This window comes from Tauraco erythrolophus, chromosome 13 (assembly GCF_009769465.1).
Source record: "Tauraco erythrolophus isolate bTauEry1 chromosome 13, bTauEry1.pri, whole genome shotgun sequence".
In the NCBI taxonomy this organism is placed as follows: domain Eukaryota; kingdom Metazoa; phylum Chordata; class Aves; order Musophagiformes; family Musophagidae; genus Tauraco; species Tauraco erythrolophus.
Window position 1 is genome coordinate 2,737,339 of NC_141477.1, and position 22,370 is coordinate 2,759,708.

Below are 22,370 nucleotides of genomic sequence, written 5' to 3' on the forward strand. Positions count from 1 at the left end.
CGGCACACTGTGTGTTGTGAAATACAAGTAGGAAAAGGAAAGATAAAAACTGAAGGGGAGATGTCATGAGAATTACTTCTTCCTCTGAAAGATGTCATTCTGTTGGCAAGCAAATTGCCAGATGTTGCTGATTTTCAGTATTCTGCCTTTCAAAAAGGCTTAGGCATGTCTTCCAGTAGCAGATCTTGCATCTTCTTGGAATCTTGCTGTATTTCTCCGTTAGTTAATGAAAATAACTATGTAAGATAATGGGAGACCATTTGTTTTTCCATCATCAATTATTGTTAGTAACAGTTAGGATATTAATAAGAGGGGTGAATCAGCTACAGGTGTTAATGACAAGCTTCCTATTCAGTGGCAGAGAGTAGTCTTATGATATTCCAGTGCATTTTAGTCTAATAATAATTTCTGATTTCCATGTTAATCAAACAAATTCCCTTGATTAATTCCCTAATGAAGCAAAGTGAATTATAGATTTAAAATACAAATTGATGATAGTCTGTTTCCTTAGCAAAACGTGGAGTTTACACAAGCTTTTTTTTTTTTAATGCAAATATGAAGACAGGTCATACTCTTGAGGTTCAAGTAAGTATCCAGATGGCTTTGCTTATGTATTTGAAGAGCCTTGAGGGGAAACATCTGTCCTGGTTCATGTAAGGGTTACTGCAGTCAAAGCAGAATTATTTGTTTTCAGGTGATGTGCGATATAGCATGTTCTAAATATTTCAAAAATACTATTCTGTAGGATTGATTTCCAGATCAAATGCCTAAGAAGGTAGTTCTTAAATTCCTCTTTAGTTAATGCTCCATCTCTCTCCATCCTAGGTAAGACTGAAGTTGGCATATGATTCAGTGAGTAGAATACACACAAGTCTCACAAAGAAATGAAGGTGTAACCTACCTTCCTCTGTGAGGTGCACTCTGGTTTTGCATTTCTTAGAACTTTTTCATTCTTCAGAGTCCTGATAAGACGTTTAGGGTTTGATAAAGCAGTGAGGCATTGAGGCACCACACTTCTGCTTTATCCCCAGAATTTTAAAGAGGAGCAGAAGAAGAAACATAGGTATTTGAGCCGCTGTGCACTTCTAGTACCACTCTCTGAGCTGTCTTCTAAATTCGTGTAATGTGTTTTGAAGAAATCAGCATGGAGGCGAATAACTGTTGTGGTGGTTTTGACTACTGGAGTCCTTTGACATGCAGCATCATGTTCAACACTCCAGCTGTTTTTTTCAGTTCCTTTTAATGAATGAATATATCATGCACTCAATGTCTGTACAGTCGCCCACAAATGCACCGGTTTGTGTTTTCATCAGTTTGATTTTTGTTTGGTTTTGGTGGGGTTTTTTGTGTGTCTAACATTAAGAATTTCTTGTGTTAGTTTATTTTTCATACACGTCATCAGTGAGTCATCATGAGCCAGGTAGCCTTTATTAAAAAAAAAAAAAGGGAAAAGGTACTTATTCAGCGTGAACAGTTTTGATTTATAGAAATGCCAAAATCCCTGTTACTGGCGTTCCAAATCCCATTCATACCAATCTAGATCTTCTAAATGAGAAGAAACAAAGTCAATTTAGGGAGACTCTAAAGAAGATATTGGAGAACTAGAAAGCAAACTAGTTTACTGTAGGTTAATCAAAGGGAGTTATGTTTTTCTGAACATATTAGTTATGCAGTCCCAGCCTTAAAATTGTCAAGTTTAGGTATACAAAATTACGGCAGCGTTGTGGATACTTAGATCACTATACTTTTATGGTACGGAAATTTTTATCATAGAGATTAATATTTTTGGAACTTTTAAAAAGTTGCTATATTTTGCAGTTTCCACTAATTATCTGGCTTGTACTTTCTACGAGAAAACTAACAAATCCTTTCATAGACAGCAGTACAGATTTTTTTTCCGTTTCTTTCCTCACAGAGGATGTATAAACCAATAAAAATTATTGATTAGAGCGATCATAAGTGTAAACCGCCAAAATCTTAAATTTCTGCCTGCCTCTTACCATTTTCAGTGAGTTTGTTTTGCATTCTTCTAAGTTTCTTCCATATTTAGCATGTAAATTTAAAAAAAAAAGGTTTTTTTGCTAAAATTAAGAAGTCACTCATTTTAAGCCAGTAAGTATGAAAGCTGCTATGATTCTAATCTCTTTACAAACTGTGTGCATCACTCTGGTAGCAATTCTCATTGCTGGCATCTGACTGTCTTTTGTCCTTTGAGCTGTGAAGTAAGACAACAGCAGGCATGTGGCTTTCCACTTTCTAGGTTTTGCAGGCCCAGTTTGCAAAGAGATAAAAATAGTGCACTGTATTTCAATATGCAAATGTGTTTAGCAGAGAACAGTGCACCATGAATAGAGCTTTACTATGCTGTGCAAAGATGACGTAATAATGCCCTTCTGAATTTGTTGATTTTAATGTAAAGGGTATTCTAATTGCTCTAATTTCATTTATTCAGGAAAATACAAAAAGTATCATATTAGTCCTTTTTTTTTCCCCCTCCATTAGTCTAATTTCGATGTTAACTTTCATTATTGAGTGAAATATCTTAACCCATATTGTAGAACCTGATTAACTGAATGTATATGCTAAAAATCTTTAAGGAGCAAAATACCCTTTCGCTGCATACATCTCATCATAGCTAGGAGCTAGTGATTGCTATTAAAGACTGATTCTTTAAGAATAAATGTCAAGATCTGTCTCAAGGACTGGTTTTCAACTAAGATTTTTAAACTACTGTAATGACTTCTGCTTTTTCAAATATATTTTTAGTAACACAATTTATAATAACATGTCCAAATTCCTAAGAGCGTTTTATCATAGTGTAGTAGTAATGACTGCAGACTCGTCTTTAATAGATCTTGATATTTAATGGTTTTGTCATTAAGGTTCTCATTGGAATAATTTATGGCTAACTTAATTATTTATCATTCTTTTCTAAAAGGAGCTCATGGAATTCTAAAGGTTTCATCATTCTCAAAACTAAATCAATCTATAAAAATCAAAAATAGTTCATCTTTAATTCTGTAATTGAGTAAAATAAAAATATATTATGTAGCCTCTGTCATTTTATAAACAAAGCACAAACTTGAAGAGATCTTCTAGAATGCAAGTTGACATATTTGCATTTGTTTGGCTGTGGCCTGTTTTTAATTGGTACCATTTTCTGGTTTCCTGTGACTAGTGCCTTTTTTAGAAAATTTTCAATAGAACAGCAACATTACAAATAATATAGAACTTTAAAAAGCTATTAAAATCCTTTTTAGAATTACGACACATATTGCAGTTCTTTCCAAGCCAAATGTTCACACTTGGGATTTTGGCTTCAGCCTATTGTGGAGACAGGCTAGAACCTTACAGTTTATATCTTAACCTCTCTTCAACCCTTGAAAGACAATTTTAATTGAAATCTCCTCAAGGTTACCTTTACTATTTTCCCTCCACCTTCATATGTAATCAGATATTATCTTCCTCTAAGAGGAAGAAATTATAAACCTTACTTGATATAATATGGTGATGTATGTAGACTGTTTTGATTCTGAACATCTAAATCTTTTTCCCTTTTTTCTTTTTTCCTGTTTTTTTTTTAGCAGCAGTGGGAATACACATTTTGGCCAGAAGAGCAATGATGATTAAAGTGTTACAGGGAACTCTGACAGGTCAAATGTAGTCAAAAAGCATAGCAAATGTAACGGCACATAATGCTTGCACACACTCGCGCAGTTCCTGCTCTCGTATTCCCTAAGCTTTTCATTCTTAAATGAAATTTTTCTTAAATTCACTTAGGGCTACTGCAATTTGGCCTCAGCAAGGTTGTGCCTGGAGAACTGCTGTACGAACACAGCATTCTAATTCCTGTACAGTGCAGATCTGCTTGGCACTCGGGTTTCAGACTCGTGGCAGTTATAACACGTAACGACAGGGCTTTACTACGGTCATTTACTACCACTGTAAAAAACTTGCATGTTTGGAATAGGAAATGGAGGGAAGAGTCTAATACAGCTGCTGTGGGCTCAGCTTGTCTGTGAAAGTAGTTGACTTTTGAAAAAATATTCCGTGCAGGTTTGGATCCATACTTTGTTTAGCAGAACTGTGGGTAGAAAGTAGCCATCAGTGTTCAGATTAAAACCTGACTCACTTAAGTAATGTTTTGTAAAGAACACGATATTTAAAAGGATAAGTGGAGAATCTATCCTGCACCTATTCACTTTCCTTGAGTGGTAGATCTAGAAATCACATGTGAGGAGAAGATGCAAGTAAGTAAGGCTAGGAAAATCCTCCAAAGTCCTCCCTCTATGTGCTTATGCGTGCCTTGCTGTTTCCCAGAGCTGAACATGAACCAGTAACCCAGTTGTCACTTGCAAGTGGTTACTTTATCCATTAATTCCCTTCTAGGTAAGCTTGTTCTTGCAATTTGAATTATTTCAGCAAGATCTTTGGTGTACTGAAAATAACAAGATGAGATTAAATGGAGACAATAGCTTAGCCCTTGGGACCCAGGGTTGAGGGTAGATGTGAGTAACTGCTTAAGTCTGCTTTAGTTGTACTGTTTTTCTGATGCCAGTGGAAAAGAGATAAAGTTCAAAATTTGTGCTGTAAGTCTGGTTATCTAGATCAGGTCATGTGTACATTGGTAAAAACTAGGTTTAGAAGTGAATGTTAGCAAATACCGTAACCACTGCAGTACATTTATCTCTATTAGTACTAATTTGGGTGTTACACAGGATACATTTTTTGAGACTGTAATATTAAAGAAACTTCTTCAACTTCTTCAGGAAATAGGGCAAACCAGCTTTAATGATAATTCACTGTGAAGTGCTAAGTAGTAGGAATTTCTTATTTTATTCATAGTGAACAAGCTAATACATCAGTTGCATATAGGAAGGTCAAAAGGACTACTGAATCGAGCCAATTCTATTCTCTTATTTAAACTAGTACAATTCCACTGATTTCAGTGGTGTAACCTGGAAGAAAGATTAGTTTAGGTTTAGAAAAAATGTGAATTCTTATGAATTTTGCTTTCAGTTCTGAATTTACGTATCTGACTGTTTTCGCACCCTTTTTTTGGTGGTTGTTTTTCTTGTGTGCCTATGGAAATATGGATAGAAATTCAGCAGCACTTCAATGTGCAAGAAATTACTTTTATTGTAAACATCTTTATATACTGTCATTTATATTATTAATCAGTTTCAAAACCTTTTCAACCATTCAGGATAATATGATAGTGTACACATATATTAAAAAAAAATCCCATAAAAATATATTTTCTCTTTTCATGTATAAACAGTTCATGATGCATTCATATTTAAATAATCAAGAAGACTAAGAAATGTAACTAAGTAGCTTTTTGTGAGTGGCACATATCAAATCCTTTCAGTACTGGTGATGTGGGGTTTTTTTATGGCTATATTTACAATTTATAGTAACTCGAATTACTCAGCTCTATCCAGGGGCTGTATAGATAAATCACATATATGATCATTTATCTTCAGTTAGGATCTTAAAGCTGTTACATGTGCTACTTATGTTGCTATAGCATAGTCTATCTTCCTACCCAGCAGTGAATGTTTCATCTAAGGATCCAGACAAATTATTTCATGGCTGCTAGTCCTCGCCATTTGATTTAAAATGTTCAGTGATCTCACAAATTATTAAAAGGGAGGCAGTGTTCACTTCTGCATTATTTTGTTGAGCAAATGTAGCTAAAAAAAAAAAAAAAAATCCAGCTTCTGCAGCATCATTTCAGTCCAACAGAAGTAATCAGACAGTTTATAAAAACTGCTTATGTTTGCAAAGAGTAGGCTGTAATAGACCTTTTCAGTTGATAGAAGACTTCCTTCACGTTTAAAGTTAAATGGAAAGCTTTCAAAATTCAATTATGGAATTTTTCCTTAGGTTGGCTGGCAGTTAAAGAACCTAGTAAATGCATTGCGGGAAGACCCAAATGGAGTTATTTTAACCTTGAAAAAACGTCCTCAGAATACCCTGGTTTCTGCTCCTGCCCTTCTGAAGAATGTGAGGTGGAAGCCTCTTGCACTTCAGGTAAGAAGGCTGTTGCAACGCTAGTGTCATCGGGATAAATCCTTTACCCTATTCAAGACAAAAAAATCAGATTTTTTCCTTCCAGTGAAAGAAACAGGAGCCTCTAAAAAGTCCCAAATTATTTTGCAATAGATTGCTGAGATAGGTATGTGTGGCAATACGGTATGTGTCAACAAGGCTGTCTTCCTCGATTGTTTTGGTGAAGTTGGGAGTCACAGGAATGAACATTTACCGATGGTCTCAGTGAAGAACAAGGCAACCTAAGGTTCAGCAGCTTGCTTTGACTGGCAGAGGCAGCATTGCCTCCCAGTTTCCAGTATTTCACAGTCTGTCAAAGCTACTTGTTTGTAACAAAGCGTGGCAGACTTTTCAAATTTCAGGAAAAGTCAGCTTCTGTTCCACATCTTTCATCAAGTTTGAGGTTTTGGTAATGATGCTAAGAAAACCTCTGATAGTTTCTGCATACTTACTCCTTGAAAACCTGTTGACATGAGAAAAAAAAAATTGTGTACATCACAGCTGGTTCTTCCTACATCAACATATGTAGTAGAAACTGACTCACCATAAAAAGACCAAACTCAAAATGTCATTATTAAAGAGAAGCTTTTTTTAATAAGTTAGTAACTAAGCATGTTTATCTTGACTATTACATAAATTCTGTAATAAGTTTATGCACTTTCATAATACGGAAACTTCACAGAGTTGTTTTGTTTGGATTACCCGATACATGGATGGGTTTCTGAATAGTTTTTAAATTAAAAGCAAACCCTTCGAGCCTATCCAGGCAAATCTCCTTCCTGCCTGGCTCTTCCTGAATCTTTCATTCCTCAAAGCGCCTAAATCCTACACGGCTGCTTCACTTGAAGAGTTAGTGTCATCTTTGCAGCTCCGGAGTGCTGACATTCCAGTTTATTGCCATTTCCTTTCCCAGTGACTGCCTCTGGCAGAGAGGAAACAGGCACTGTGGCATCCAGAAGAGATTCAGAACTCTTCAGATTTTTCCATCATATGGGTGCAAGAATAACATGCTTCACACCAGCAAGAGGACTGTGTATCTACTTGTGAACTTCATATGAAGCCTCCAGGGGCAGCAAAATAGAAATTGCATTTGTGACACTCCTCTCTTTACGTTAGTACATTAAATAATTCACAAGCAGCACGAGTTCTGGAAGTTTTGTCAGTGTGGAAACAATATGTGTTGTGTACATGGCGTGGTATTCTCTGCAAAATATGCCATCCTTTGTCATGGTAGCCAGAAAAGCGAAAGTGCACCAAGTGAAATTAGGAACGGTTTCTAATTTTGTGATGTGTCCTTTCCTGATGACCCAGAACACAAGAGCCCCTGAGGATCAAAGGATGCTTTAAGTGTCATCCCCACTAGGATATGTTTCTTCTGTATCGAAGAATAGTGCAGTGAGGGATTTAAATGAAAATATAAATCACTTAGGAAAATAAGAGGAGCGCTGCTGGTGTTACTTCTTAAAAGTAGATTTAGTAATAAAATGTTTAAAACCGATTTTAGGCCGTCTTTAGCATCTTTAGGTCGTCTTTAGTCTTCATGCCACGGAGACAAGCTCAAGTATTGGGACCTGGATACATTTTAGGACACATTTTTTCAGTTTGACTGTTTCCTACAGTTCTCACCTGGATCTAGTATTATTTATTATCGTCATTAATGACTTGGAACTAGCATGATTGGATTTCAAGATGATACTAAAGCATGTGTTTCCTGGACAGCTGACATAACAGCTTGATGCTGCTGGAAAGCAGTGATCTCACTTCCCTCTCCCTGTTCTTGGCTGCAGAATGCCCTTGCCTTTGTTTGACTTTGGCATTTTTTAGACTCTCTAGATCAGTTTAATTCATTGAATCAGTAGGAAGGCTTCTGGGTTTATTTATTTGTTTTTCTGGAGTTTTCTAACACTAATGGATTAAATGAGTTCTCACAGAACAGAGGCTCTCAGAGACTATTGACAGAATTTCAGAAATAAGCAGAATACATTCAGCATAGACAGGAGGTTTTATACTTAGGCCAAAGAAACCAGCTGCCTGATTGGAGGATATGGATTGACCAGTTAAGCAACACGCTGTAGAAAAAGATCTCAGACAAAGTAGATCAAAACTGAAAACAGTTCAGCAAATGCCAGACTGTCACAAAAAAGGATAACATACATGGATGTGTTATATTTCATGGCGTATAACGTATATGGATCTATACATATTGCTCTGCTTGTATTTTGTCGTAGTGTGTTACACATACCCATGTCTAATGGATAATAATGGATCCATATAAATGGATCATAAAACCATGAATAATAACACGTGCAGAAAAATTCTTCCATCCTAATTTAGTGTTGGTAAAAAAAAAAAAAAAAAAACACAAAACAAAAGCAGTACATAATCAGGGAAGGAACAAAGGAAGTAGAATTTAAGAACTTGAAATTCAGAGGCCAGAAATAATATTTGTTAACTCAGGTTGGTGCACCACAGGAATTTTTTAAATAAAAGTTTTTGTGTTTTCTATTATTTCTTAAGGCACTTATAGGTGTTATTAATAATTTTCCCACAATAATTATTTTAAAAATTATACCACATTGTTAATTTATGAATTATTAATTATACAGAATCTGTGAACCCTTATAAGATTTATTTCTTGGTCTTGTTGTAGTGTTCCTTTGCTGTGTATAGCTTCCCTTGGTGCTTAATTAACAACAGCAGAATGTTAACATATGCTGAAGTTCTGCGCTACAATTATCTTTCAGTGAGGCAACATGTCAGTCACACCATTTTCTCATTTTGTCTCTAGTTGGCATTGTGTGATATTAGAAGACTCTTTTCATTTTTAAACTCTGTTATTATCTTCCCACTCAATACAAAATGATTCTTTCACCTGAAATGGCAAATAGTACTCTGTTTTTTATAAAAGCGAGCACACCAACAACTTCATTCAATTAAAATACAACATTTATTGTATTTTTTTTCCCTTCTATTTGCAGAAATTTTCTAACTGGAGTAAGCCTTCCTGTTACAACTACTTGATCCAGAACATTGAACTTTCTAACATTAAACTTTCTATTATTTAGCTTGAGGTATAGAATCTGTCAGGTGATATGAATAGTAAAGCTTGTCAACAGTGACAATTTTACAATAATTCTTACATATTAGAGAATACATGTTATGCTCTGCAACTTTATAAGTATCTTCAGAATTATTCTAGCTTAGTAGTTCATTTCAGATGTTGAAAACCATATGAATTTGGAGACATGACGCTTTGTACAAAAGATGGATTCTAAAGCATTACAAGAACAGATGCTTGTAGAGCAAAAAAGGGAAAATAACAGGTTGGTTATTTTATGTACCACTCAAGTTAGCTCGCAGTTGATAGTTCGGGTACTGTACCCTGATAGAATTGCTCAGAGGAACTCTGAAATTATGTGCTGCCCATTTACTTCACTATCTTAGTGAGAAATATCTTGGGCAAGGGAAGACTTGTTAACACCTCAGGCAAAAAATGCAGCAAGAAAGTTGTGTTCTGCTCTCTTAAATGTCTTGTACCAGAGGAGATGGTGAACGACTTTTTCTTTTTCATCTTAACACTGCTCATACTTTCATTGACTTCTGTTGTATTCATATGTACAGCATTGTATTCTCTTGCTCTGAGCACAAAAATTATTACTTACGCATCAAAAAATATATATATTTCAAGTTTTGAAAAAGTAAAAATCACAAAATTTGAAGAAAACGCTGTAAACATACCTGCTGTTTTACAGCACACATTAACCATTATATGAAAAATACTCAACAGTATCGAGAGTTATGCTTCTTATTGTGAGTAGTAGTTGTGTTGCTGAACACTTAATTTTTCTGAATAGCAGCTTCTCCAGTTAGTCATCTGTATCACTGGCATGAGTTCATCTATCCTGACAAAAAATACACACTGTAGGAACATGTAGGGTGACCCGCAGTTACAGAGCCCCATTTTCCCTTACCACAGGCAATCCATGTAGAAGAGTGATGCCTGTGTGTTTTCTGTGAATTCACCCATCAGGGGAATTCTGGGGATTGAGTTTATTCCTTCAAGGGAGAAAGCAGAGACTCAGTACCCCATCCTTAATCTTCATACCCCCATCCTTAATCTTCATACCCCCATCCTTAATCTTCATACCCCCATCCTTAATCTTCATACCCCCTCAAAAGGTAAGGGATGTCCATGTTCAAGCCTCTTGTTGCTGTACCCCTGGGCTTTACCAGCCTCCTGCATCTTGTCCTGCTGGTTTGTGTTTTTTTTTTTTTTACAGGATGCACAGGTGTCAGATGTTTGTTGTTTTGACTGGCATTTTTGAAATAGATACAATATTTAATTATCCCCAATATTTGCAAAACATACTCAGAATGACAGCAATGTATTTTGTTTCTGAAACAGTTTTGTTTTTTCTGTTTGGCAAACAATTGTTTATTTCTGATGAGCATTGAATTTATCATTTGTCTTTCATTTTTACTTTGCTATTTCAGCATTGCTTAATGGTTTCACTGATAATAAGCTATTCTCATTAAAAACTTCAAATAACATACAGCAGATACCTAAAACATCACTTTTCAAAAGTCCTCTATGAACAAATAGATTTTCCTTGGAATTTTTTTCACCTGTGCATGTGTTTGCACACACTTTGTCAAATGTTCATTTGTACCCACACACAGTCAGCATAATCACTTTAAGTAATTTTATTGGAATTGAGACATAAGACTTAAAGAATTTGCTATGTCTGTTTAATCGAGAGTCCTGATTGGGATGATATTTACTGTGTATTAAAATTACCTTTTTAGATTTGGTATCATACTAAAATATTACATTAAATACTCTTATTAAATTAATGTTTTAATAATATGAAAAGACCGCTGTGCTATTTGGCAGATACTTAAAATCACTGAAATGCCATGTCTGAGATCACAGCCATATCTGGAGCTCACAGTGAGAGTGATACATCTTCGCTACCTTCACTCTGAGCTCCGCATCAGAGATGAACTATATTTGCTGGAATTACCTGAGTGATGATAGAGGAGGAGTAAGCGGATGCTCTCTTCTCTTCTTTAAAGACTCCCAGGCCAGATGAGTGAAGAAGACTTCTTGTGAGCAACTTGCAGAATCATTCAATATGTTTTGGTTTGTTTTTTTTCGATTGGGTGCGTCTGTTAAGAAAGAGAGAGAAACAGGCACTGTTCTAAAGACACGGTGGCCAGGGAGTTCTTGGAAAGCACTGAAGACAAGTATTTTTCATAGAGAAGGTGGAGAAAAGTAAGCTAAGAGTAAAGCTGAGAGGGAGAAAGCAGGAGGCAGCTTATCTGAGAGCAAGCCTGAGGTAGTGAGTTTTCTTAAAAACTTCCCACCCTTGTATTGGGAAAGTGAACTTCACGCAGTGGGTGAGCTCTCCCAGTATGCCATTTGAAAAGGCCAGAAGAAGAGCTGGTATTTCTGGGGGGTGGAGAGGGAAGAACTCTTTGACCATTATTTTTCGAACGTATTTATTGTGAAATGATGAGAGATGGATTAATTACAGTAAGGTTAGAAAAACGAGAAGTGTAATGCTTGCCTTCGGAAAGGGGAAATGCATGAGCCAGGGAATTACAGGTTAATCACTTAATATGCATAAGCAGTTTGTGAGCACTTGGAAGGTAACAGATGAGTAACACCAACACAAATTTATTATGAAGAAATCACTAAACAGATTTAATGCTCTTATGTGAGCAGTTAACTGGCCTAGTAGAGACGAGAGAAGCTGTTTATCTTACTCTGATATTAATACCTGCTCTCATAAGTATGGCACAGAGAATTAATGTCTAGGTGAAATTGAGATTGAATGAGTGGACAATTACTGGATAACCTTGCCTAACAAATAGCCATTTATGGTTCACTGTCAAACAAAGGAGGTATCATTTATTATTCCACAGACAGCTGATACATGTGGTTTTGTTCCATCTTTTCCTGACAACCTGAAGGAACTGCTTGCTAAATTTGCATGCAGTGCTAAATCAGGAGGGCCTGCCAATGCAGTGGAGTCTTGGCTGGTAATTAAGAAATAGTCTGCAAAAGTTGGAAAAAAAATCAAAAAATATAATGAAATGAAAGAGGGGCAAGTGTAAAGTAGTCTACTTGGAAATAATAATAAACTGTAATTTTAAAGAATGTAGCAATTGAACAATGTGGCAATAATTCCAATTAATGTAGAAATTACAGTAAACAAAATTCTGAAAGCCATATTGGAAGGAACTCAAATATCTGGCTGAAAGACATAAGCAGGAATACGAAACATAAGATAAGTGAAATAATTGTTATTGTTTATTCAGTATTATCTAAAAAAATCAGATAATATCTCAGCTGGGTGCTCAGTACCCCTAGTACACATGGGGTACACCTAGTCTAATCAGTTGGAGAAAGTATAGAGCACATAACAATTCATTAGTGATTTAGAAAATAAGCCCTATAAGGGAAAAATTAGAGGGTTTTTTCTTATTTTCTAGATAAAATGAGGGGAAACAGATGGTATTCATAATGTAAAAATAAATAAAAATTAAAGAAGAGTGAAAAGGAAAGTTCTCATTTTCTGGGATGGGTAGGAGAAGAACTGAATTAAATTTAAGCAAAAAAGATTACATTACTATAAAATAAAAAATAATCTATCAGGAATAGCATGGATGTCACCCTCTTTGGAGGCATATTGAACAGTCATATTATCTCTCTCCACCCTTTTTTTTCTATTATCAACTTCATTGACTAATCTGTAACCTTGATGACTGTTGAACATACCACCATTGGAAAGAAATTATTCACGAGAGACTTGGTATAAGTAATTTCTAATTTGGAAACATAGCTTCTGCTTGTCTTTCTGTGACGGTGATAATTTATGTTTTGACCCATGGGCATCTGCATCCAGCTGCAGGTAAATTGCAGGATTATTAGAATATTTTGTATTTAGTCTCTTTAATACTGCCACCCCAAACCTGAGGAAATAATGGTAGTATTCTAAAAGTAGTGGTTGATGCTGTGTATAAGGTGGTAGTCCCTAATTTTCAAAGATATGACAAAGTAAGCAGTGAAACACTCCTGTCTTTGGCAGCCACTTATCTATTTATATTGATAATACAAAGGAAACCTAAAAAAATCTGATCAGAGTATGAGAGGCTTAACAATAAGCAGAGAAGAGCAGTATAATTTGGACCCTTATGCAGAACGATATTCTCATGAAAAAACATGCTTTTTTGATATTTGGGATTGCTGTTACTTGTTGAATCATATAAAAATAATTACAGTGTTTATCTCTGGTTGAAAGCCTTGTATTTAGAAAAAGATTATATTTGGTCTTCATTTGATTTCTAGGTCACTGTGTTTTCCTTCCACCTGTAGAAAACTAGTTATATCTGTTTAAACACAATTTTGTATTTGGATGGGACTTTTTCATATAAATAATCTAAATGATAATACTAAATAAAAACATTTTCTATTTCTCGAGTATAAACACAGACTCTTCCTTGGTTGAAAAATATTCTTTGTGTATATATCCTCATATCTTGCACAGAATATTTGGTTGTAGTCCTTGTAGCCATTGACTTGAGCTTCCCTATGGCATTTGAGTAAAAAAAAAAAAAAGTATTTAGTGTCATTTAAAAATTAAAAAAGTAAAAATTCAAAAAGAAGCCCATACTTTATTAATGCTTTTAATATTTATGATGCTCACACAGAACATATATTGGTATCATTGTGGTACAAGTGTCACAGCTATGGTTTCAGTAAAGGTTAAGAAACAATAGATGACTATGGATCTGTTTTCTTAAAATAATCTAAATATTCTGTCCTTGTTAACAATAAATCTTCTACTGAAACCAACATTATGATTATGAACACTCATTCAGTGCAAGTATTCCAGAGTTCTGTAATTAATTTTTGTATTAATAACATTTAATAGTGCATGTCCTTCCTCTCATTTTAATTGAGTTTCTGCATTGGTTAAAAATCATATTTTGATTCTGAGCCTCAGATTTTTTGGTGGCTTTTAAATTGCTTTCGCTACTGATGTTTTATCAGTTTCTTTCATAACTAGTCTTGAACTCTTTGGTAAAACAGTGTTTCATTGATATCTTTTTGGAAGAAACTTCAGTAATTTGAAAAAATTACTAATCCAAAAACAGAGGTTGAGATTCCTATAGTGATGCACATTGACTTTGTTGTTACTCGTAGCACAGAAAATATTAATTTATTCATCATGTCTCTTTTTTTTTTTTCTTTCCCCAGCCTGTAATTCCAACCAGTCCAACAAGCAGCTCTACAACACCAACAAGTACAATGGGCATATCCTCAAAAATCGAGAATTCTACACTCCAGGATGTTTTCATTCTGTCTCCTATGTCAGGACTTTATGGCCCCAGGTATTTACATCTGGATCAACTTGAGGTTTTGAAAAATAAAATTCTCTGCTTTAATTTCTCTAGATTAATACAAACAAATAAATAAACAAAAAGCTCCACAATCAAACTAAACATTTAGTAAAATTAAGAGCTAGAAATACATTAAGCAGCGTATCATTATTTTGAGAGTCTTAACTTTCACTTAGCTAGATACAAGTTGAGCAAAACCTGATTTTAGTCCCAAACCAAGAAAGCGTTTAAAGACGACTTTAATAATTTAGTTTAATTTACTTTTGTGTGACTGCTTGTATCTTATTCTAAAACATGCACACATTTCTGCAAGGGAAACCCTTGCCTTCTCATGTTATGCCAATTCCTTATGCTCCATTTCAAATCCTAGAAAACTCCTGTGCTTATCTTACAGTCAAATTGCAACGTAATTATGATTTCATTAGGTTATATTTGTTGAATTTGAATCACTTTACAAAAGTTCTCACATATAGCATTTCAATTACAGGGCTTCTTCTTTGTAGTGTTTGGGAGACACATCATAAAATGGTTTATTTCTCCATAATCTTCTGATGTACTGTTTTTAGGGATGAAATTGGACTAATGTCTTGTGATGACATCAGCAAATTTGGAAAGCCTGGAATGAAAGGCTCTGAGTCTCCAAGCTATTTTCTGGAGCATGAAAGTGGGAAATACTACACCTTGATTGAAGGCGAGGGCCACTCTGTGGGCTCCGAGTACGAGAGAAGCAGAGCTACAGGAGTGCGGAGAAGAGAAAAAACACCCACTCATGGTAGGCTGAAATTTCTTAACATTTTTAAACTGACTGGATTTACAAACTGTGCTATTAACACTGCAACATCCCCAAATATCTGTTATTGTTTGTTAGACCGTGACCTGTTGGCTCTGAATATTAGACTAAAGTTTATGTGAAGGAATAATTAGTATAATAACAAGCTAAAATTCAGGATCAGGAGCATGTAAATTAGCAGTGCATACTTAAAATTTTGGATTATACTCAAGATCACATTTTTTGGATAGCTACTGTCTTGATTTACTCCGTTTCGTTCACAAGCTCTTGGAGGTTATTCTAGTTGCACTGATCTGAACCGTTAAACTTCAATGGAGGGCCTGAAAAGATTTACTTGTGGTCTGAAAATATCTACAAGATGTAAAGCCCTCCAAAATTCAGTGCTGTATTAAGTGGATATAATTACATGAGTACTATCCTACAGTGAATTTTTTTAGTACTAGAAATACATTTCAAAAACTTAGAATGGAGACTGCTTAAATATATAAGATGCTATTAAAACAATAATAAAGTCTGATTTTATATAGAAATCTCATGTGTATTTAAATCCATATGGGTGAACAGATATGCAAATATATATGTGCTTCTATACATGTCTATATAAAAGGTATTGCTGAAAATGAATTGATAATATTTGTTTGTTTGTTTATCTGTAAAAATGGATTTGCTTGGTTGTGGTGAACTTTAGAATGCTACTACTGAAATACAGCAGTGTATTCTCCATACATTTGCATTGGTTTCATTTTCAAGGCAGTAAGTTATTTTTGTAAAGCTTACAGACTTAAGGTAAAAGATTTCTTTTAAAAACTGTAATTATATCTAATTTTGAAAATGGCATTATTTCTGAGCCTCAGAGAATCAATGACTCCTGATCATAGCATTCTGTTTGAGTAGGTTCTATCTTCTGAGACATGCATATATAGTGTGTGATGCCATCAGTCAGTACTTCATCCACCCGCTCTGAGACTTAGGTTATTCTCCTTTCTCTCATTTTGTTGAAAAAGGTTCCTAAATTTCTTTGATCTTTGATATCTAGGAAAGGGAAAACCTCTCACAAGCTCAGGGTAGTAAAGAAAAATGTGTCTGTGAAGAACACAAGTAATAAAAACGTGCTGCAGTTCAATGGAGATAATACCAAAGGCAGTTATAGCGGAAGATTCAATAACAGCTGAAATGGAACACAGCTGGGGAAAGAAAAGAAAAATCTTTAAGCACACCAGGCCCTGATTCTGTTGGTCTGCTATAGAACTCGTTAGTCTCCGGTGCAGGATTTGGTACCATGGGTGTTATTAAATGTAGTTTCCCCTGCTTCTTTCAGTTGTTAGTGCTTAGAGACGACGCGGTTCTCTCCTCCCTGTTCTCAGACTGACGTGTTCTCCCCACCATAAATGTTGGCAGAGAGGCAACTGGCGGCCCCAGATGCCAAAGCAGATTTTGATAGTTAAGATGTACAAGCATTTTCCCTCTGTCAGTACATGTTTCCTGAGGTTTTTTATATGTGAGATATCCCCAGCATCGTTTCCAAAACTTCCCTGGGTTAAGGTTTCTAACCTACTACCTTTGGGCTAAGATCAGCTAATGAGGGACAGTTAAGTAATTTCACCTGCTGTTTCGAGAGCTGAGAGGGTAGAATTCAAGTCTGAAAAGATGACAGCTGCAAGGATGCTTCAAACTACATCAAACCACAGTGATGGTTCAGTGCAACGGGACGGTGATAATTCACCGTAGCGAGACTTTCCCTACAAAGCACATCCAGCTTTCCAAGTGTGCTGGTTTTGTCATTCTAATAGTTTGAAAACAATCCGATCTTATGGTTATCAGTTAAACAGAACTTTTGCCCTGGATTTGTATTTTGTTACCGACAGCTGGATTTATGGTAAAAAATGAGGAAAATATCAATTGTAAAATGAACAGGATCGTGTATATATATAGATACACACACTACCTTTGCAGAATAGGGACATTTTAATAGATATTTGTTGTATGTATGATATTTTTAGTAACTTTTACAGCCATATATGATTCTTGAAAAAGCTGTAACACTGAAGAGTAGTATTCCGTCTTAAGACTAGCAATATTCAGTCTTTATCGCCCTGATAGGTGACATCATTTTATAATAAAATTAGAACGAAAGATAAATCTTAACTGTGATTAAAATTGGAGCCAGATGGATGTATTTGGCTTGCTTTCATAAATTCATGCTGCACGATGACTTAAAACATTGGGCTCTGTGCCTGATCCAAGCAATATGAAAGATTTTTCTTGTGTTTATGATGGACAGTTCTGATTTTCTGTAACTTTGAAAATCTAGAAGAAATTTGATTTTTAAAGTCTCAGGAATATGCCTTTGTTTCAAAAACAATTGTTAAACTAAGATTTATTTTTTTTTTTTAAACTACAGATCAAATTAATCTAGTAAGCCTTCCAAATCCAAATTTTGTTCTACTGGAGTAGTATTTTTTTTCCCCAATTTTTACTAGTATACTTGTGCACACTCATTTTCTACTCCTCAGAAGAACAACGAAGTTGCAATGTTAAAACAGCCTATAGGTTACATTAGTTTGGGAAAGAATTTGGAAGTAAAATAAGCAGGTTGCAAAATCACTAGTTCCTTTGTGTGGCATGTGTGTTTCCTGTCCTAAATTTCTATTTTTGATGTCGATAGTGCTGTGGCATCTGGCATTTGTGTTACAAATCTCTTCAGAGCTTCAGACCTTTCTTCTCTTTACAGAAATACTGCTAAGTTTTATTATGTTGGTCTTCATTTGTTATACGCTTTCTTATTTTCATATTTTGGGGTTTAATTTATGAACTTTACTTGTTTCTTGTTCTTTTCCATATTACCGATTCTTCCATTTGTTTGATTTGTTGGGATTTTTTCTTAATTAGTATTGTTCTTCTGAGACTAAATTTGAGATTGGGAGTTGAATAATATGTTTGTAGTTGAAGGCAGTTTCAACTGTTAGGCAGATAGGGAAACTCCATATATTTTCCATACAATTAATTACATACTAACTTTTATGGTGTGAGTGAAAGGATAACATGGGGAAATCTCAGTACTCTACGTACATGTTACCCCTTCAGTTTTCAGAAAATCATGTTATCCAGCATCATACTTGTCATATATACTTGTTTGTTCTTAAATCCTCCTAACATTTTAGTAGCTAAAAAGCTGTATTTTGGAAAAGTGGTGAATAAAAACCAGTATTAGCCTAGAAATAATCCATGGAAATTATTTTATCACTCTAATCAACCTGGGGAAATTTATAATGAAAAAGAAACTCTTGTTCACATTTAAATTCTATGATTATCCTAGAAACAGAACAGTAGCAAACTACTTTTAAAAAACTTTGCTCAAGTGCTAAAGAAGCACGCTAAATTTAGTCAGCTGGCATACGGAAAGAGGAATCCTTGGCTTTATGGGTCAGATAGAATTTAACCCATAATCTAGAGGGTGTGTTTCTGTGTTTTGTGATAATAATGCACACAGACAAGGCCAAAGTGCTAATGCCTTATAGTCGGTTTTGTAGTATTCCTCATCTAATGGCCTGCTCTCAGTGTTCTACTGATACTGTAGTAGGGAATGAATAATGCACATTAATATCTTACGGTCATAGTGCCATAAAATCATATTAATTAAAATCCTAATATTTGAATGTTCTTTGTTGTTTTTGTTGATAGCAAGCTGCACTCCATATTTCCTTTTTAAGGCATTTGAAATTAAAGTTCCTTGAAACTATGAGACCCCGTCAATCCTCACCTTGTGAATTCTCAGGTCAGATAGGTTTTACTGTTTAACTGACAAATATGTCATGTTGTATCTGTGTTAATAACCTTTCTAGTTTCACTAAAGCATATTAGTCTGTTTAAAACTGCTCCTTTCTGTTTTTCAAAACATCTGTTTAATGAGTGAGCAGGTTTTTACAGAATAGTTTAAAAATAAATTTTTAATCTGCTCTATGATTACAAGTAGTTTCACCCGAGCCAGTGGTACTTTCCTTCAGATCAGTATAATGAAGGGGAGAATCCGACATGGAGGATGTTCAATTGATCCTGAATGCTACAATTTAGTAATGTATAGGTGCTGCTTCAAAGGTTTGCTCTCAATGGTCATGCCATGCCTCTAATTGATAGGTATTACTTACTCTACAGCCTTCTATTTTCAATCTTCTTGTCTTGAATTGTTTCCAGGAGATTTAAGGCCTGTTTCTATGCCTACTGAGTACAGCTGGATAGGGGAGTCAAAAGAACAAAACATGTACAAGAGGGGAAGCAGAGGTGAGTATTTTTTTTTTTCTTCTGCTGTTCTCTAAGATTTTTTTTTTTCTTTGCTACTTAAGAAGCACAAAGATATCACCACAGGAAACAAATCTATTTTTCTTGAGTACCATGGAGAATATAGAAGAGCCTGTTTTTTAGTAGCTGGGTTTTTGTGGTTTTATTTCTGAAAATAAAAAGGTTGTATTTGTTGGAAGGATTTACTCTATCTGATTATAGTATAAAGAAACACATCAAGGGAAAAAAGACTTGGAAGATTCAGATATATGCTAATACAAATCAGTTCTTAATCTTTAGAGTTCTAGAAAACAACAATCGATGTTACAGATGTAAAGGTAATGTCCTTTGAAACACATTTTGATTAGTAAGAATGAATATTTGGAACCAGAATCAGCAATTGTACTGTCACTGTTCAGACAAGCAGTCCTGATCATATAAATTTCTATTGATTCCATTATGAGCTTTTGAAGAAGCATGGTGATAGCAAAGTTCAACTTCACTACGCAAAATACAACAAAATTGAATGATACTCTTGAAAATTAATACAGGATTTTAGTATACCTTGTTCAGTAGTCTTCCATTTCAAGAGAAAACAAATTTCATTGAAGACTCAAGTCTGTTCTGATTTATTCCAGATCTGTTGATTTATGTTTAGTTTGTATTTCACCGTTACAGTCAGATTCCTTTCCTCAGACTGGTTGCCTCAGACAAGTTCCCATCTTGAAATTGTGCCCAACTATACTGCGCACTGCCTTAGGCCCACTATTCCAGTTTGTCAGATTCCTTGAAATTACAATCCTTGTCTCTGGAATGGCCCCAGAGATGCTCCCTGCTTGATGCAATTTGCAAATACTTGATTTGTATGCTCAGTTTCACCTCAAATGGCAGCGGGTGTCAGTAAGAGCAGTACCAAGCCCAGTGCAAGCTCTCACAGGTCCCTTGACATTCACGTGACTCTTTCCAGTTTAACAGTACCAAGTGATGGTCTCTGACATTTCACTGAAACCTCCTGGCTGTATTTATATTTTCTTTTTTTACAAAAGCCATATGATGTGGACTAGGTTCATACTATCTGCCATGCAAGGACCTGGGTATGTGCCACCGTCTTTTCTGTGCCTAGGTTTTGTGCCAGCTCCTTAGTTTGCTCCTGATTGGAACCTTGGTACAAATAAGTTTGTCAGAGGAAAGAGCCTCAGATGAAGTGGGGAATTAACCAAGCTGACAAAACAGATGCAGCCAAGAGGGTTCTCTGTTTGTTTCCTCTTATTAATGTTTCTTTTTTCTTTTTTTCCCCTCCAACAACTGACTCTGAGAATTCACTCCTGCGGTATCTGAGTGATGACAAAATACTGGTTATCCAAGAAGAGCCTTTGACACAAAAAGACAACAAAAGGGACACAGGTCGTAGGTCAAGAAAAAAGGGCAAAAACACAAGCAGCCCAAACTACCCTATTAGTCCATCTGTGTTGACATCTACTATTAATGTCAGGCTTGAACCTGGACAGCAAGACGTCCTGAATTTCTCGCTAGCGGAAAACAATACGGTTCCACTTTATCACGTAAGTACATAGCAAAAAACCTCATTACAGAAAGTACATGGAAAAACACTAAAATGTTTTCCTTTTAGGGTTGATACAGGTATCATGGCATATTCTTGTACTTTATCTTTTAATATTGTATTTTATAGCCCAAGAAAGTTGCCTAAAATCTGTATCACAGTAGCTTTCATGTAAGAACGGTCTAGACAGAACGGAAAAATGCAAGGCAAGGACCATTTGATATCAGATGCAAATTGCAGTACCATGGCCACGGTCTAGTGATGTGAATTTGCTCATCCTGATTAATAGAGGAAATATTTTGGACTAAAAACTATGAAGATGATAGAATCCATTGGATGAATGACTGACTAGTTCTTGTAGCCACCAAGAAAAAGCAGTAGGTTCTCATGACTGCCGAATTTCACTGTGCTGATTTGGATGCCCTGAAATAAGAACCTTTCAGACATCGGTCCTCACTGTTCATGCTTTGTATATGTATATCGCCTTTTACAGAGGCATTCTTAAATTTTACTCATGGTCCTACTGTTTGGGAGCTGACTGCTCCATTCTCATGACACAAGAGTAGTAGCTTCAAAGTATTTTGTGTTCAAACCTTAATATCTTCAAGGTAGTCTTTTACTGAAAAAAAAAAAAGGCCTATTTCCTCCCCACACTTGATATGGAAACTTTTCAAGGTTTATTTATTTTCTAATCATGGTAGATTTCCTCCTAGAAAGACATAAGTGGAAAAGCAGGACTTGTAGCAAGTTTCTTCAGCCTTTTTTGCATTTGGGGCTTCTACTCGATGCTTCTCTCTCTGCACAAAATCTTGAGAGATGACTGTGTGTGCATCGAGTCTGAGAGCTGAGTGAGGTTGACCTAAGGGGATACATTTGAAATAGAGCCAACGATTCATCTTTGTTGCTGCAAGCTGTCAGCATTTGATAGTCTGAAGATCACATACTTTTCTTCTGTCTTCAGGAAATTAAAATTTCCCTTTCCTATGACACTTGCAGTTAATATTTTTGGAAAAGATGGAAGGTCTTTTTCCCCAGCTTCAGAGAAAGCCAACTAGTTTATAAATCAAGTCATGTGATCATTTAGTGGAAGGTGTTATTCTGTCCATAAACTCTTACAAAGTTTATCAGGATCACAAAGTCAAAGAGAAGGATTTCAAATCCAGAGCAAAAAGTAGGAGCTGGTTTACGAGGATGAATGAGAAAATGATTGTGCAAGTCTGCAAAAAAACAAACAGTATTTCATAACCTGGTGGATGGATCAACTGGATTTAGTCAATTTTT

The 22,370-nt window shown here is 35.4% G+C and overlaps 1 protein-coding gene across 3 annotated transcripts in view; it reads left to right on the forward strand.

Moving 5' to 3' along the window:
* Nucleotides 1–22,370, forward strand: part of LOC147527904 (connector enhancer of kinase suppressor of ras 2-like) — a 198,623-nt gene that overhangs the window by 126,352 nt on the left and 49,901 nt on the right. For 2 of the 3 annotated variants that reach the window (XM_086619487.1, XM_086619488.1), the window contains exons 9-14: nucleotides 5,890–6,036; nucleotides 14,321–14,454; nucleotides 15,030–15,235; nucleotides 19,445–19,535; nucleotide 19,829; nucleotides 20,845–21,090. In XM_086619487.1, the coding sequence (XP_086475613.1) occupies nucleotides 5,890–6,036; nucleotides 14,321–14,454; nucleotides 15,030–15,235; nucleotides 19,445–19,535; nucleotide 19,829; nucleotides 20,845–21,090 (825 nt within the window). Of the gene's footprint in view, nucleotides 1–5,889; nucleotides 6,037–14,320; nucleotides 14,455–15,029; nucleotides 15,236–19,444; nucleotides 19,536–19,828; nucleotides 19,830–20,835; nucleotides 21,091–22,370 lie in introns of all 3 variants that reach the window. The other variant, XM_086619486.1, reaches the window with a different exon arrangement.